Below are 18,178 nucleotides of genomic sequence, written 5' to 3'. Positions count from 1 at the left end.
GTCCAATTGCCAGCATTTTCCTTGCAGCTCGGTTTTCAAACGGTCCAATAACGATGAATAATACGCACCTGTAATAGTTTTACCCTTTTCCAGATAGTCGATGAGGATTATCCCTTGCAAATCCCGAAAGACAGTTGCCATAACATTTCCGGCCGAAGGACTGGTCTTCGCCTTTTTGGTGCAGATTCTCCCTTGGTCACCCATTGTTTAGATTGTTGTTTGGTCTCAGGAGTATAATAATGTATCCATGTTTCATCCACAGTGACGAAGCAACACTTACAAAGTCCTGCGGATTCTTCCTGAACAGCTGCAAACCATCCTTGCAACACTTCACACGATTCCGTTTTTGGTCAACCGTGAGCAATTGTGGAACCCATCTTGCAGATAGTTTTCTCATGTCCAAATGTTTGTGCAAAATATTATGTACCCGTTCATTCGAGATGCCCACAGCACTAGCAGTCTGACGCACCTTAACTCTTCTGTCATCCATCACCGTCTCATGGATTTTATCAATGATTTCTGGAGTTGTAACCTCCACAGGGCATCCAGAACGTTCAGCATCACTTGTGCCCATATGGCCACTCTGAAAATTTTGAAAGCACTTATAAACTGTTCTAATCGAAGGTGCAGAGTCACCGTAATGTTTATCAAGCTCCTCTTTAGTCTCCTGAGGCGTTTTGCCTTTCATAAAGTAATGTTTCATCACCACTCGAAATTCTTCTTTGTCCATTTTTTGACAATCACTCGACTTCCTTGATCCACACGAATACCAAACACGAAGAAATGGACCAATATGGCTGAAACTTGGTGTGCGTTCTTTCCAAAGATGCTACTAACTAAATGTGACCTCGATAGACGCCGGCGGTGCAATCTCTTGGACTATGCACGGAGTTTTCAAACACCCCTTGTACTGGTGAACCCATCAGAGCTTTGCAGTTGCTAAATATGTATAGAACAAGAGATCTCTATTAACCTGGAATCCAGTGCCAGTTGCAGTATAGGCGGAGTAAAACATCAAGTTTCAATATTTCGCTTAATTATTGGTCGAATTTAAAAATTTGAGTAGCTGTCATACTCCACTCATGAAGCAGTACGGGATGGGACAGATTAAAGTGGCCTGGAGAACGTAGTTCTGGGGTATGAGGAAACACAGTAGAGGAAAGGAAATACAGTGATAACCTGACTATAGCAGATGTTGAAAGTGGCCACCATTCGTCTCTTAGTGCTTTTGGGGCCGGTCAGCAAGTTACTGAAGGCGGATCGAGGCTGGACAGCTGCGATCTCGTGCAGAATGTTCTGCTGCAGTTCTTGAAGACTACAAAGCATGTTGCGATACACCTTAAACTTGAGGGCTCCCCACACAAAGTAATCTCACACTGAGAATCAGGTAATCTGTGTGGCTTGCTTGAGCCGTGACCAGACTTACCTGTGTTGACAACACTGTCAGGTGTGGAGATTGTGTAAGTGTGCTACTAAACTGTGTACTGGTGTGGATCATGTGGCAGGTGTACACGTGGTGTGGTTATATGCACACACTCGCATCCAGCCGTATCCACTTGTCTGGGTCACTTTTATTTGCACCACCCTGTATAATCTTATGTTAAAAGTTTAACACATTAAGACGATGTTTGAAGAGATTTTGGGATCGCAGCCGGTCGTTGTAAAGTCCGTTCCACGATATTTCAACTGGACACCTCCAGTCTCTTCAGACCAGTTGAAATATCGTGGAATGAAGTTTATGACAACCGTCTGCTGTCCCGAAATCTCTTCGAACATTTAATTTGCCTGGAAAATATTAAATTACACATTAAGATGAGTATTACAGTTAGAAACAGTATGTTTGTCTAGAGGCAGCATAAATAACAACTAGCAAATACACTAACTTAATTCATCCGGTATTTGAGAAAGAAAGCGCTTAGCAACGTCAAACAAAGTTTACACATTACTTCAAACCTATACAAAACATGTTTTTGTTGACATCCCCCCCACAAAATGGTGGGGAAAAAAAGTCAATCACTTAATAAATTTCCATTGTTAACACGGAGTCAAACTTCAATCTCAGGTGTGACGTAATTTATTAGTTCTTTACTACTAACTATATTTGCAACTCAGTCCCAACATATAGCTCAGGAGATATGACGACATAAACGTTGAAAAACTAGCTTTTGCTTAAAATGAAGAGCAAATATCTTAGTTTATATTCATCAAGTGTTTCATAACGAGAACACTTAGTGACTTCCGACAAATTTTAATCATTATTTCAAACCTTCCTTAATCTTTTTCTCACTTACAGAAAATAATTTAACACATTATCATTTGTAAAATAATCAAACATTTCGAGCTGTTGTATACACGGAAGTTGTATTCTTTAAGGAATAAGTGGCTTAAGTTATTTCTGTATTTTAGGAGAAAAACAGCTGCTTTAAAATGTGCCTTTTCTCATCATCTTGTACTACTCATCAGGTGTTTTTATCTGATACTTCAAATAAAAACATTTACATTACTTTGCCAGTATATAGACAGCTGTTGGTATTCTGTGTAAAGTCAACATCTGTTTAATACAAATGTTAGAGTTAAGTGGGGACTTACATCCATTAGTCCAGATATTCTGATAAATTGTAGAAGGCATGGTTAATGACTTAATTATGTACCCATTGTTTGAAATAACTTTGCAAGACAAGAGTCTAACATTCTGCTCCCTGACAGCAGTGTCTTTGTTTAGCATCTCTCACTTGAGTATCATTTTTGCATTAACTGAGTACAGCTGTGACCAATGACACAGATGTCCTCTAAATAGACTGCAGTGCACTATTAATTGCACTCCACATCTGCAGCATTTCTATTACCGTGTAGTAACTCGGTGACATACACGATGCCATCAGTGCAACGAAAGTTGAAATATTATTTCCTGCTCGACTGTGCACAGGTGCGGAGGGCTCTCGGCAGCCTGGAGAACTTGTCCGGGGACAACGGCTGTGTGAGTGCTTCCAGCAGCTGCACTTCGCAGCTGGACCACGTGCGGCCCCCAGCCGACATGGAGAGCAGCATGCTGAGCGTCGCCAGCATCACCTCCGAGGTCTGTCCCATGAGATGATAACTTGTTGGAGGTTAGGGGCACGGTTCCACATTGTCTGTTATTGCTCAGTTTGCCATTACTTTTATTCACTGTGTCTTAGTAGCTGGCCAGTTTCAGCCGGCAGATTTGTTCTGAAGTCCTGTAGGTATCAAAATACTGACTACTCGTCTGCCTGCCTAGGTGAATGGTCACGTGCTTGCCTCCCGTGCAGCTGGCCCGGGTTCGATTCCCGGTCGGGTTTGAGATTTCCTCTGCTCACGGACTGGGTATTGTGTTGCCCTCGTCGTCATTTCGTCCTCGTTACCGGCACGCGAGTCGCCCGATGTGGCGTCGACTGAAATGAGACTCCCACTCGGCGGCCGATCTTCCCCGGATGGGGCCTCCCGGCTGGCAGTGTTGTACAATCATTTCATTTTTACTGACAACATGTAGGCACACTTATATTGTAGCTCCCAATATACACTGTTATAAGTAACTGACTTTGTTGTTTCGAAAAGTGACAGCGTACCATTCATGTGCTCTTTTTTTTTTGTGGGCAAACACTTATTTATTTTATTTTTTAAATTTGTATCTTATTTTATTTAGTTACTTATTTTTAAATCTGGCACTTGATTGAGCATATTCCCACTTACTAAAAGCCAATGTCTGTTATTTATAACCAGATACATTGCTGTATGTGTTTCCACTTGCCGTGGTAAATATTGGGAGTTGTGATATTAGTATGCATACGTGCTGTCGGTGTTGATACCTGTAGGACTTGAGAAAGGCTTGTAAGGCCAGAATTGGCCAATTGTGTGAAAAGCACTAAATAAAAATATTTACAAATCAACCAGGAGCACCTGAGGTGGAAGCATGTGTCTAACTTTCAAGTAACTTTACCACTGTGAAACCCTATATAAAAAGATGATTGGAATAAGTGATCAGTCACATTTCTTTAATTGTGTCATAGTTGTAGACATGTATTTGCAGCAAGTAATTGACTGTCATAGAATACTCTGTGCAAATGATCCTCAACTAAGAAACAAAAATTCTGAAACAGTGATATTCATAATTTATTATTTCATCTGTTGGTCTTTGCTTTGGCTTCATGAAGTTTGTTGTGGAATTATCTCCTCCAGGTCACCCCACTGTAATTTGTAATGCTGCAGCAAACACACCCTAGGACGTAGAAATGAAGCACTTGAGTTTGGTGACTGAATCTTTCACTCTGCAGCAGAGAGTATACGAACCGAAACTTCTCAGTGCATTAAACGTATGTCCCTGTGAGAAACTCTAACAGTAAACCTCTCTGTTGTTCCCGAGGGAGAACTTCTCACAGACTCGAGCTGCGAGTTGAAACATGAATTGTGCCTCCGAAGACTATGGCCTATGTCTTAGCCCCAGCTTTGCACAATTTTCATCTGCCAGGAAATTTTATTAAATTTTGCACATTCTGGAAACAAACTTCAAGTCATGACTAAGTTGTCCTCTGCTGTATCCATTCTCCAAGAAGATCCAGTTCAACAAGGCACGCAGAAGGGCCTACGGCCAGAAATCGAACTGTGAAATTGCACTGTACGCGAATAGCTTAATCGGCAAGCTAAATAATTTTTGTATTCTGAGAATATTAGTGGTCTTGTAATATGCCCAAGTAGTTTCTTTCATGCACAGAACGGTCCAGATCACATCTTATGTAACTATCATGACCACTTTCAGCTGAATTAGGTCATCTTCAGACTTGCACTTAAATAATGGACTAACAGTGCCACCGGCATCAGCTGGTGTTCATTACAACTTGTGACAATGCTCATTGGTTGATGCTGCTGGTACTGACAGTGCAGTATTTTAGTTATAAGTCTGAAGGCGACCTAACTTACCTGAAATTGGCCATTACAGTTACATAAAATGTGATCTACACTATTCTGTGCATAACTTAATGAAACGAGTTCACTAACGTCTGTGGTGATGATGTCTTTCTGTCCTTAACACTGTATAGAACATTTGCCATTGTATAAAAGATATGGGCTTCTATTGGTGAAAAATTTGCCCATCCAGTCATATGTTTGTGAAGATATTGCACAAGGTTATATCTCGGTTATCAATCTAAAGCGTGGTACACTCGTACAGTGTTCGGAATTCTTGTAAAATGAACCTGTCTGTTGAGCTGCACCTGCTACTTTCAGAATATTTTGTGTTATCAAGGGAGCCATATTTCATTTGTGTGGTTGCTCCTGAACACTTATTGATTTTTTGGTAATGGCAAATGTGTCAGTGCAAGGTACTGTGTGTAGTCTGAGTTGTTACAGTTGTTTCTATACACGAGAAATGTTTATTACACAGCAGTTATTTGTGAGTTTGTTGGTAATTAAAAAAACTGTTGCAATAGAAGCTGTTGTCTTGTGCGAATGTATAAGGGGCAATCAAAAACTTTCTGTTCGAAGGCCGTAAAGTCCACAATTGCTATGCCTGTCAGCAAAATCACTGTGAGCACTGTGGCAATCGTGTCACTGACACATCACGTTGAAGTTATCCGTTTGGTAAAAGTCAGTGTCTTGCTGCACGAACAAGTCTGTAACAGCGTGTCGATTGCGTGGGGAGCGATCGGGGCTATAGGTGGGTGTCTCCTACTCGAATCGGCATAGCGTCTGCACTACAACAGTTGCGGTATGAGGACGTGCATTTTATACATTCTTCATTCTCTTGTGAATGTCTCTCAGTGTTCATCCTTTGGCAGCTAAGAAAAGAATAAGAGCATATTGCTACTGTTTGGACGCATTTGGTAATAACGTTGCCATAACTCACATTTCCACATTTACCGAACACACGTCAGAAAGACAAAAATGACACACTAATCTACTGTCTACATGTCAGTGCTTGTATACCGGTATTGGAGTCACATGTGCATATGTGCCGCGGCAATGCCCCCAAACAGAAAATTTTTGGTCGCTCATATTTTCAAATGCAGAATTTAATACAGAGGGGTCCAAAAAAATGTATCCGCTGTTTAAAAGACCATAGCTGGCAAACTAATTGACGGAGTTGTCTCATCTTTGGTAGTGTAATGGTTTGTAGTTCCGGCAATCGTCACGCAAGTGTTGTATTGCGTTGTTTTGTTTTGTCAGATGACAGTCACCAGATAGTGAGTGTTTTGTTCTTAGTTGCACCTAGTTACTCAAGTAAACATGGCTGGAGCAAGTTTTGAAGTGGTATTTTAAGTACGAAAATGTTAATGAGGTTCAATGGCAATGGTGAAATGAGTATCAGACAGAGCCACCGACATGTTTAACGATTCGTCGCATTTGTTAAAGATGTACACACACAATGGTCTGGACGACGTGTAACAGTAACAAGTCCAGCTAACTCCCGTCGTGTGTTACAACAATTCACTCGCTCACCACAGAAGTCTGTGAGGCAGTGTGCCCGTGAAACTGGAGTTAGTCGCTCAACTGTTCGGCGAATTTTGAAGACAGCAAAGTGGAAGTGCTACCTCCCACGATTGCTACACGCAATGAACGAGGACGACTCAGATCGTAGAATGGAGTACTGCGAGTGGTTTACTAACATGGTGCGCAACGATGAAGAGTTTGCAGAGATGATTGTGTGGTCTGATGAGGCACAGTTAAAACTCAATGGTGCAGTAAATCGCCACAATTGCATCTACTGGGCCGCTGAAAATCCGAACGTCCATGTAGACAAAGCCATGAATTTGCCAGGAGTAAATGTGTGGTGTGGGTTGTCGTACTGGGCTCGATTGGGCCATTCATCTTTCACGGCACAGTTACCAGAGAGGTGTACCTTCAGAAGCTTCGGACATCCATTTTATTTGCCATCCGAGACTTGTATGGAGACAGAAGAGTTTACTTTCAACAAGATAGTGTTAGGGCGTATCTCGACGAAAATCTACCAGGAAGATGGATAGGCCGTAGAGGTGCTGTGGAGTATCCACCACGTTCCCCAGACCTAACGCCTCTGGACTTTTACCTGGGGGGAACGCTAAAGGACGTTGACAAAAGCCATGCACATTGGATGAACTTTGAGAATCCATGGTACATTCATGTGCAAATATCCAACTGAACATGTTGCAGTCGGTAGTTCATGCTGCAGTTCGGTGGCATTGTTTGTGTGTGAATGTTAATGGTGACCATTTAGAACACCTACAGTGATATCTTTAAGTTGGACTTTAAGCTACACTTTCACCAAAAATGAGACAACTCCGTCAATCATTTTACAAGTTATGGACTTTTAAACAGTGGATACATTTTTGGACCCCTCTATATTTTGGACAGACTAGGTACACTGTCCGAAAGGTGGGGGTCTCATCATGAATTCCTCTTCTGTACCAGCCTCTTCATCTCAGAGCAGCAGTTACAACCTAAAACCTCAATTATTTGCTGGATGTATTCCATTCTATGTCTTTGTCTACAGCCACTACTCTCTACAGCTCCCTCTAGTACTGTGGAAGGTTTTCCCAGCTTTCTTTAACAAATGTCCATCATCCTGTCCCTTCTCCTTGTCAGTGTTTTCCACATATTCCTTTCCTCTCCTGTTCTGTGCAGAACCTCCTCATTCCTTATCTCATCACTCCATCTACACTACTGGCGATTAAAATTGCTACACCAAGAAGAAAAATCAGATGATAAACGGGTATTCATTCGACAAATATATTATACTAGAACTGACATGTGATTACATTTTCACGCAGTTTGGGTGCATAGTTCCTGAGAAATCAGTATCCAGAACAACCACCTCTGGCCGTAATAACGGCCTTGATACGCCTGGGCATTGAGTCAAACAGAGCTCGGATGGCGTGTACAGGTACAGCTGCCCATGCAGCTTCAACACAATACCACAGTTCATAAAGGGTAGTGACTGGTATATTGTGATGAGCCAGTTGCTCGGCCACCATTGACCAGACATTTTCAGTTGGTGAGAGATCTGGAGAATGTGCTGTCCAGGGCAACAGTCAAACATTTTCCGTGTTGAGAAAGGCATGCGGTCATGCATTATTCTACTGAAATGTAGGGTTTTGCAGGGATCGAATGAAGGGTAGACCTACAGGTTGTAACACATCTGAAATGTGACGTCCACTGTTCAAAGTGCCGTCAATGCGAACAAAAGGTGACCAAGACGTGTAACCAATGGCACCCCATACCATCACGCCAGTATGGTGATGACGAATACACGCTTCCAATGTGCGTGCACCGTCGCCAAACACGGATGCGACCGTCATGATGCTGTAAACAGAACCTGGATTCATCTGAAAAAGTGACGTTTTGCCATTCATGCACCCAGGTTTGTGGTTGAGTACATCATCACAGGCGCTCCCGTCTGTGATGCAGCGTCAAGGGTAACCGCAGCCATGGTCTCCGAGCTGATAGTCTGTGCTGCTGCAAACGTTGTCGAACTGTTCGTGCAGATGGTTGTCGTCTTGCAAACGTCCCCATCTGTTGACTCAGGGATCGAGACGTGGCTGCACGATCCGTTACAGCCATGCGGATAAGATGCCTGTCATCTCGACTGCTAGTGATATGAGGCCGTTGGGATCCAGCACGGCGTTCCGTATTACCCTCCTGAACCCACAGATTCCTTATTCTGCTAACAGTCTTTGGATCTCGACCAACGCGAGCACCAATGTCGCAATACAATGAACCACAATCGCAATAGGCTACAATCCGACCTTTATCAAAGTCGGAAACGTGATGGTACGCATTTCTCCTCCTCACTCGAGGCATTGCAACAACATTTCACGAGGCAACACCAGTCAATTGCTGTTTGTGTATGAGAAATCGGTTGGAAACTCTCCTCATGTCAGCACATTGTAGGTGTCGCCACTGGCGCCAGCCTTGTGTGAATGCTCTGAAAAGCTAATCATTTGCATATCACAGCATCTTCTTCCTGTCGGTTAATTTCGTGTCTGTATCACGTCATCTTGTTGTAGCAATTTTAATGGCCAGTAGTGTAATTTTCAACATTCATCTGTAGCACCTCATCTCAAATGGTTCGATTCTCTTCTGTCAGATTTTCCCACAGTCCATGTTTCACTACCATACAATGCTGTGCTGCTCAAACGTTTATTCTTAGAAATTTCTTCCTCAAATTAAGATCTATATTTGATACTAGTAGACTTCGATTGGCCGTGAATACCTTTTTTACCTGTTCTAGTGTGCTTTTGGTGTTGCCCTAGCTCCATCCATCATTGGTTATTTTGCATCCTAGGTAGCAGAAGTCCTTGACTTCATCTACTTTGTGACCATCAACCCTGATAACTTTTTCACTGTTCCCATTTCTGATGCTTCTCATTACTTTCATTGTTCTTCAATTAACTCTCTTAACATATTTGGTGCTCATTAGACTGTTCATTCCATTCAGTAGTTCATCTAATTCTTCTTCACTTTCAATGTCATAAGCAAATCATATCATTGATATCATTTCCACCTTGAATTTTAATTCCACTCCTGAACCTTTCTTCTATTTCCATCATTGCTTCTTTGATGTATAGATTGAACAGTAGGGAGAAAACACTACATCCCTGACTTGCACCCTTTTTAACCCGAGCACTTCATTCTTGGTCTAATTTTCGTTCTTGACTCTTGTACATGTTGTGTATTATCATCTCTCCCTATAACTTACCCCATTTCCCTCGGAATTTTGAACATCTTGCACCATTTGACAGTGTCAAACCCTTTTCCTGGTCGTCAGATGCCTATGAATGTATCTTGATTTTTCTTTAGTCTTGCTTACATTATCAACCACAATATTAAAATTATCCCTCTGGTGCCTTTACATTTCCTAAAGCCAAATGTCCTGAATTTTCTTTCCTATTCTTCTGTATCGTATTCTTGTCAGCAACTTGGATGCACGAGCTGTTAAGCCGATTGTGTGATAATTCTCGAATTTAGCAGTATTGTAGTCTTCGGAATTGAGGGGATGATATTTTGCTGAAAGTCAGGTGGTTTATCGCCATTCTAAGCACCGACGTGAATAGTCATGCTACTTACCCTAATGATTTTCGAAATTGTGATGTATTGTTACCCATCACTTCTGCTTTATTTGATCTTAATACTGTATCCCCTATCTCTTCTAAATCTACTCCTGTTTCTTCTATTATATCAGACAAATCTGGCTCTCCCTTTGCACTCTTAATGTTACGACTCTTGCTTTTAATGTCATTGAAGGTTGTCGTGACTTTGCTGTATGCTGAGTCTGTCCTTCCGACAATCATTTCTTTTTCAATTTCTTCCCATCTTTCATACAGCCATTTCAACCATTTCATCTTAGCTTTGCTGCATTTCCTATTTATTTCATTTCTGAATGACTTGTACTTCATTTTCATCAGTATCCAACGGCTGCTTCATCAGGAAAGAGGGAAGGAGAGGGAAAGACTAAAGGATGTGAGTTTTAAGGGAGAGGGTAAGGAGTCATTCCAATCCCGGGAGCGGAAAGACTTACCTTAGGGGGAAAAAAACGGGTATACACTCGCACACACACCCAAATATCCATCCGCACATACACAGACACAAGCAGACATCTGTAAAGGCAAAGAGTTTGGGCAGAGATGTCAGTCAAGGTGGAAGTAAAGAGGCAAAGATGTTGTTGAAAGACGGGTGAGGTATGAGCGGCGGCAACTTGAAATTAGCGGAGGTTGAGGCCTGGCGGATAACGAGAAGAGAGGATATACTGAAGGGCAAGTTCCATCTCCGGAGTTCTGACAGGTTGGTGTTAGTGGGAAGTATCCAGATAACCCGGACGGTGTAACACTGTGCCAAGATGTGCTGGCCGTGCACCGAGGCATATTTAGCCACAGGGTGATCCTCATTACCAACAAACACTGTCTCCCTGTGTCCATTCATGCGAATGGACAGTTTATTGCTGGTCATTCCCACATAGAAAGCTTCACAGTGTAGGCAGGTCAGTTGGTAAATCACATGGGTGCTTTCACACGTGGCTCTGCCTTTGATCGTGTACACCTTCCGGGTTACAGGACTGGAGTAGGTGGTGGTGGGAGGGTGCATGGGACAGGTTTTACACCGGGGGCGGTTACAAGGGTAGGAGCCAGAGGGTAGGGAAGGTGGTTTGGGGATTTCATAGGGATAAACTGAGAGGTTACGAAGGTTAGGTGGACGGCGGAAAGACAATCTTGGGGGAGTGGGGAGGATTTCATGAAGGATGGATCTCATTTCAGGGCAGGATTTGAGGAAGTCGTATCCCTGCTGGAGAGCCACATTCAGAGTCTGATCCAGTCCCGGAAAGTATCCTGTCACAAGTGGGGCACTTTTGGGGTTCTTCTGTGTGGATTTTCTAGGTTTGAGGGGATGAGGAAGTGGCTCTGGTTATTTGCTTCTGTACCAGGTCGGGAGGGTAGTTGCGGGATGCGAAAGCTGTTTTCAGGTTGTTGATGTAATTGTTTAGGGATTCCTGACTGGAGCAGATTCGTTTGCCACGAAGACCTAGGCTGTAAGGAAGGGACCGTTTGATGTGGAATGGGTGGCAGCTGTCATAATGGAGGTACTGTTGCTTGTTGGTGGGTTTGATGTGGACAGATGTGTGAAGCTGGCCATTGGACAGATGGAGGTCAACGTCAAGGAAAGTGGCATGGGATTTGGAGTAGGACCAGGTGAATCTGATGGAACCAAAGAAGTCGAGGTTGGAGAGGAAATTCTGGAATTCTTCTTCACTGTGAGTCCAGGTCATGAAGATGTCATCAATAAATCTGTACCAAACTTTGGGTTTGCAGCCCTGGGTAACCAAGAAGGCTTCCTCTAAGCGACCCATGAATAGGTTGGCGTACGAGGGGGCCATCCTGGTACCCATGGCTGTTCCCTTTAATTGTTGGTATGTCTGGCCTTTGAAAGTGAAGAAGTTGTGGGTCAGGATGAAGCTGGCTAAGGTAATGAGGAAAGAGGTTTTAGGTAGGGTGGCAGGTGATCGGCGTGAAAGGAAGTGCTCCATCGCAGCGAGGCTCTGGACGTACGGAATATTTGTGTATAAGGAAGTGGCATCAATGGTTACAAGGATGGTTTCTGGGGGTGATAGATTGGGCAAGGATTCCAGGCGTTTGAGAAAGTGATTGGTGTCTTTGATGAAGGATGGGTTGAAGGTGTTGATCTACGTAGGCAGAGATACGTTCTGTGGGGGTTTGGTAACCAGCTACAATGGGGCGGCCGGGATGATTGGGTTTGTGAATTTTAGGAAGAAGGTAGAAGGTAGGGGTGCGGGGTGTCGGTGGGGTCAGGAGGTTGATGGAGTCAGGTGAAAGGTTTTGCAGGGGGCCTAAGGTTCTGAGGATTCCTTGAAGCTCCACCTGGACAGCGGGAATGGGATTACCTTGGCAAACTTTGTATGTGGTGTTGTCTGAAAGCTAACGCAGTCCCTAGGCCACATACTCCCGATGATCAAGTACCACGGTCGTGGAACCCTTGTCCGCAGGAAGAATGACGATGGATCGGTCAGCCTTCAGATCACAGATAGCCTGGGCTTCAGCAGTGGTGATGTTGGGAGTAGGATTAAGGTTTTTTATGAAGGATTGAGAGGCAAGCCTGGAAATCAGAAATTCCTGGAAGGTTTGGAGAGGGTGATTTTGAGGAAGAGGAGGTGGGTCCCGCTGTGACGGAGGACAGAACTGTTCCAGGCAGGGTTCAATTTGGATAGTGTCTTGGGGAGTTGGATCATTAGGAGTAGGATTAGGATCATTTTTCTTCGTGGCAAAGTGATATTTCCAGCAGAGAGTACGAGTGTAGGACAGTAAATCTTTGACGAGGGCTGTTTGGTTGAATCTGGGAGTGGGGCTGATGGTGAGGCCTTTGGATAGGACAGAGGTTTCGGATTGGGAGAGAGGTTTGGAGGAAAGGTTAACTACTGAATTAGGGTGTTGTGGTTCCAGATTGTGTTGATTGGAATTTTGAGGTTTTGGAGGGAGTGGAGCTGGAAGTGGGAGATTGAGTAGATTGGAGAGACTGGGTCTTTGTGCAATGAGAGGAGGTTGAGGTTTGCTGGAAAGGTTGTGAAGGGTGAGTGAGTTGCCTTTCCGGAGGTGGGAAACCAGGAGATTGGATAGTTTTTTTGAGGTGGAGTGTGGCATGCTGTTCTAATTTGCGGTTGGCCTGTAGGGAGGGAAACATTCCACGTGGGAAAAATATATCTAAAAACAAAGAAGATGTGACGTACCAAACGAAAGCGCTGGCAGGTCGATAGGCACACAAACAAACACAAACATACACACAAAATTCTAGCTTTCGCAACCAATGGTTGCTTCGTCAGGAAAGAGGGAAAGAGAGAGAAAGACGAAAGGATGTGGGTTTTAAGGGAGAGGGTAAGGAGTCATTCCAATCCCGGGAGCGGAAAGACTTACCTTAGGGGGAAAAAGGACGGGTATACACTCGCACACACACATACACATATCCATCCACACATTTACAGACACAAGCAGACATATTCAAAGACAAAGAGTTTGGGCAGAGATGTCAGTCGAGGCGGAAGTGCAGAGGCAAAGATGTTGTTGAATGACAGGTCAGGTATGAGTGGCGGCAACTTGGAATTAGCGGAGATTGAGGCCTGGTGGGTAACGGGAAGAGAGGATATATTGAAGAGCAAGTTCCCATCTCCGGAGTTCGGATAAGGTAAGTCTTTCCGCTCCCGGGATTGGAATGACTCCTTACCCTCTCCCTTAAAACCCACATCCTTTCGTCTTTCCCTCTCCTTAATTGAAACAAGTGTCAGAGAAAGTAACTGTACAAAGGAAAACTATTAAGAAATATTTTTCTAACTTGTCTACTTGTGAGCACTTTATGAAAAGGTGTGGTGTTGTTACAGCTTAATCAAGCATTGTTATACTTGGAGTCTTTGTTCTCATTTACCAGTCATTAAGTTCAGTTCCTCATTTTTCATTCTGTACCTTTATGAATGTGTCTGTATACTCACATTGCACATCACTAGCAGTGTGCTGCAAAAGAATTTTTATGAAAAGTGACAAGATACCATCTTGCATTGCACATCGGAAGTAAGGTGAATGAAATTTGATTTTCAACAGTCTCATTATCTTAATAGTGTCAGGGTCCAGAGCAGACAAGCATTCAGTGTACACAGGTAGGCCAATGAAGTTAATTACCATCAAAATTCATGTCTGTTGTAAGACACAGTGATTGTCAGTGTGTTATTTGTGAAAATAATATATTAGTTCAGAGGCCTAATACCAGTAGAAGATCTTGGTAAAGTGCTATCTTGTGAGTTTTCAAGCAGTTTTATCGGAAAGCCAGCTGCGTTGAATTACATGTTCATTTGCTGTGTAATTAAATTAACAGTTCCAATACAGTCATTGTTTAAGAGACTAAGATAAAGATTAACAATATTCAGGGCAAACATTTTAGTCTGAGTCATTTGTTTCGCAGTCAGGCAGCGTATGTAAATTTCACTGAAACTGATTGCTCTCTTTTAGGCGAATTGTTTGATACACTGATTAGTCTGGATTTCGCATAATGTAGCATGAGCTTCATATACTTCTTGCCTTGCCCTGAGATTTATGTATTACAATATCAAAATAAGTTTTATACATTTATCAGATACCAACGAGACACATGAAAACACAAGTTTAAGTAGTTACACATTACTTTCAAATTGAATAGGTAGTACAATTAAAGAGAAATGGACATCTCTAGAAAGGGTAATCAAAGAAGTTGGGAATAAAACCCATTGGTAAAAAGAAGGTAACTGCTAGGAAACCGTGGTGATGGAAGAAATAATTCAGTTGACCGATATACAGGGTTATTCTAAATGATGGACCCATTTTCAAAATTTCGTACGTATTCGAGTACAAATCCAAAATGAACAAGCTTTATACCAATGAAAAGAGGAAGTTTCAAAGTTTTTGGAGCGTGGTGGCAGAAGGATGGCAATGGTTTCAGAAGCGGCCAGTAGAGTTCGTGTGGCAAAAGGGCCGTCATTCCATTTCACTGTCAGTTGTGAGTGAGATGGTGACTGTCGAGCAAGATTTTCTGCGTTCTTGAGTTTGCAAAAAATGAGTCGTAATCTGCAGTGCAGCAGGCATTTTGTACCAAATTCAGTATTCAACCACTAACTCACAAAAGCATTAGCCGTTGGTTTAAGCAGTTTAAACCAGCTGGGAGTGTTGCAAAGGAAAAAGCACAGCTCGACCGCGTGTGTCAGAGGGTGATGTCCGATGGATTCGAGAAAGTTTTAAATTGACGTCAAACATTATAGAAAAAACTTCGAAATTTGCTCTTTTCGTTGGTATAAAGCTTGTTCATTTTGGATTTGTACTTGAATAAATACAAAATTTTGAAAATGGGTCCATTATGTAGAATAACCCTGTATAAACTGAATTACCTTGAAATTTTCCTTTTTAACATTCTTCTACAGATATATTCTCGTTTTCTTTACTCAAAACATTAGTAGAAAATCGTTCTTAAATAATGCTGCCTCCACTACACAGCAGGCCAGCTTCCATCCTTTTCAAACCAAGTACATTGCTGGAGGTTGAGTACATTTATCAGATTCACAACTTCATTCACATTTATGGCCAAATCTTCTTGAAACTCGTAATGGGAAATAAGATAGCCTCCTTTTAACCTATTTCTTATTACAGTACCTATAGCCTTAGTGAACTTCAAGTGTATCTCTTCGTTCGTCAGTACTGCCATATTGCACTTCCGTGTGTATTGATTTTTCCTTACTAGTCTCTTAAACTTCAGCCTACTCTTCATCACTACGACGTTGTGATCTGAGTCTATATCTGATCCTGGGTATGCTTTACAGTCCAGTATCTGATTTCGAAATCTGTCTGATCGTGTTGTAATCTACCTGAAATCTTCCCACTTCTCCCGCCTTTTTCCAATTATTCCACCTCATCTTGTGATTCTTGTACAGAGTATTCATTATTATTAGCTGAAATTTATTACAGAACTTTATTAGTCTTCCTCCTATCTCATTCCTAGTACCAAGCCCCTATTCTTCTATAAACCTTTCGTGTACTCTTTCCCCTACAACTATTCCAATCCCCATGACAATTTGGTTTTTATCTCCCTTTATGTACTGAATTACCCATTCATTATCCTCATATACTTTCTCCTTCTCTTCATCTTCAGCTTCTGATGTCGGCATGTATACCTGAATTTAACATTCTCTGCCCTAGCTTCCTATTCGTAACATATCCTACTCCCTTTGTACCATTTTCTGCTGCTGATGATATTAGCCTATAATCATCTGACCAGAAATCCTTGTCATCTTTCCATTTCACTTCACTGACCCCCAACATATCTAGATTGAGCCTTAGCATTTCTCTTTTCACATTTTCTAGCTTCCTTACCACGTTCGGACTTCTGACATTCCAAGCCCCGACTCATAGAATGTTATCTTTTCTTCAGTTATTCAGTCTTTTTCTCATGATCACCCCCCCTCCCCCCGGTAGGCCCTTACCTGAGATCTGAGCTATTCCAGAATCTTTCGCCGATGGAGAGATCGTGATGACTTTTTTTAGTTACGGGCCACATGTCCTGTGGATACACATTACCTGTTTTAAGGTCTTATAAATGAAGTTTTTTTATTGTACGTTTCATCCTTTGTTCACACACACACACACACACACACACACACACACACACACACACACACACACGCGCGCGACTTTGATAAAGGTCAGATTGTAGCCTATCGCGATTGCGGTTTATCGTATCATGACATTACTGCTCGCGTTGGTCGAGATACAATGACTGTTAGCAGAATATGGTACCGGTGGGTTCAGGAGGGTAATACGGAACGCCATGCTGTATCCAGATGGTCTCTTATCACTAGCAGTCGAGATGACAGGCATCATATACAGATTTGACTTTTTAGTAAGTCATTCTCACATGATCTGCATTACATAACTCATTAAAGACAAGGCAGTGGACCAGGTCAACATTATTGGCAAGAAATGGGGGGCCTGAAAAATACAGGTACAATAAAGGAATTTCATTTAATATTTTAACTTTCACTTTCATCTTGAGTTGGCACTCCAGAGTGACTGATGGAGACCAGATGAAAGGATTTAAACCATTTATTTATCCAGTGCAGGGAAATGAGATGATACTTTTTCTCCCTATCAGTGGGAAAAGAGAACAGTTGTAGTTAAAATTGTGGCATTCTTGTAAAAAAAAAAAAAAAAAAAACTGCAAGCACTCATAATTTACCCGTTTCAGGTTGCCGAGGTGGAGGAAGATCTACCAGACGGGGGAGCCAGCTGCAGCACTGGCGGGGAAGACCTTACGGAGTCGGGCAGCGGAGGGGGCGGAGTAGGAGGAGGAGGTGGTGGGGGGACGGCCTCTCCCGTCACTTACGGTACAACTGCCAAGCCGGCTTCACAATCTCGGATAGCGACGAGACAGACGCCACGGCAGAGGAGGCAAGCCGCGCGCGACCGCTACCGCACTTACACTGTCAACACGGCGGCAGCAGCCGCTGCAGAACTCCATGCGACGGTGGCCAGTGAGACGGTGGAGGAAGCAGTGGAAGCCACCACACCGTTAGCGGAAGAGCCTCCTCCGTCAGGTATAGAAGCTTTTCATCATTTCCTTTTTGTTTCTTTTTTTCCCATTGCTGCTTCAGAGTTGCTTTTTTAAAACTTTTACATGAAAGGTGCTTGTTCAGGGTGTATACGACCCGGGACAACCGGGAGATCCGGGAAAAACCCGGGAGAAAAGTGGGAAGAACCTGCGAATATTTTAGAATTCTGGGAATTTTTCATTGTTTTCAGTTAAATTTTTGTAGGTTTGACTGGTAAGAACCGATACTGTAACAAAGAATATTACTGTATCTCGCTACTGCCAAATAATACTTCAGTAATAAAACATGAACGAGTGAAAAACGAAAATAAAACTTAAAACTACAAAATGAATGCGCCATATACTGCAACAAAACAAAGTGCTCATACAAGTGTCTGCCAACAGCAAAATTTGTTAAAGGATTTAGGAAGAATATGCAATGATTCGTAACAACAAATTGACTCCGACAAGTGTGACGTCACAACTTTTTACGTAAGATTCGTTTTAGCAGTTACAAGCGGAATGACGCGCATGCGCAGTTGAGTAGTACCTTCTCCAGCTTCTGGCTACAGAAATATGGCTATTGGCTGTG

The 18,178-nt window shown here is 42.7% G+C and overlaps 1 protein-coding gene across 1 annotated transcript in view; it reads left to right on the top strand.

The window, feature by feature from the left end:
- The window catches only part of LOC124718638, a 526,059-nt gene that overhangs the window by 471,592 nt on the left and 36,289 nt on the right, over positions 1-18,178 (top strand). The window contains exons 30-31 of the mRNA XM_047244262.1: positions 2,927-3,076; positions 17,245-17,593. Of these exons, the coding sequence (XP_047100218.1) occupies positions 2,927-3,076; positions 17,245-17,593 (499 nt within the window). The remainder of the gene's footprint in view (positions 1-2,926; positions 3,077-17,244; positions 17,594-18,178) is intronic.

This window comes from Schistocerca piceifrons, chromosome 10 (assembly GCF_021461385.2).
Source record: "Schistocerca piceifrons isolate TAMUIC-IGC-003096 chromosome 10, iqSchPice1.1, whole genome shotgun sequence".
NCBI lineage: Eukaryota > Metazoa > Arthropoda > Insecta > Orthoptera > Acrididae > Schistocerca > Schistocerca piceifrons.
This window is presented reverse-complemented; position numbering and strand designations above follow the sequence as displayed.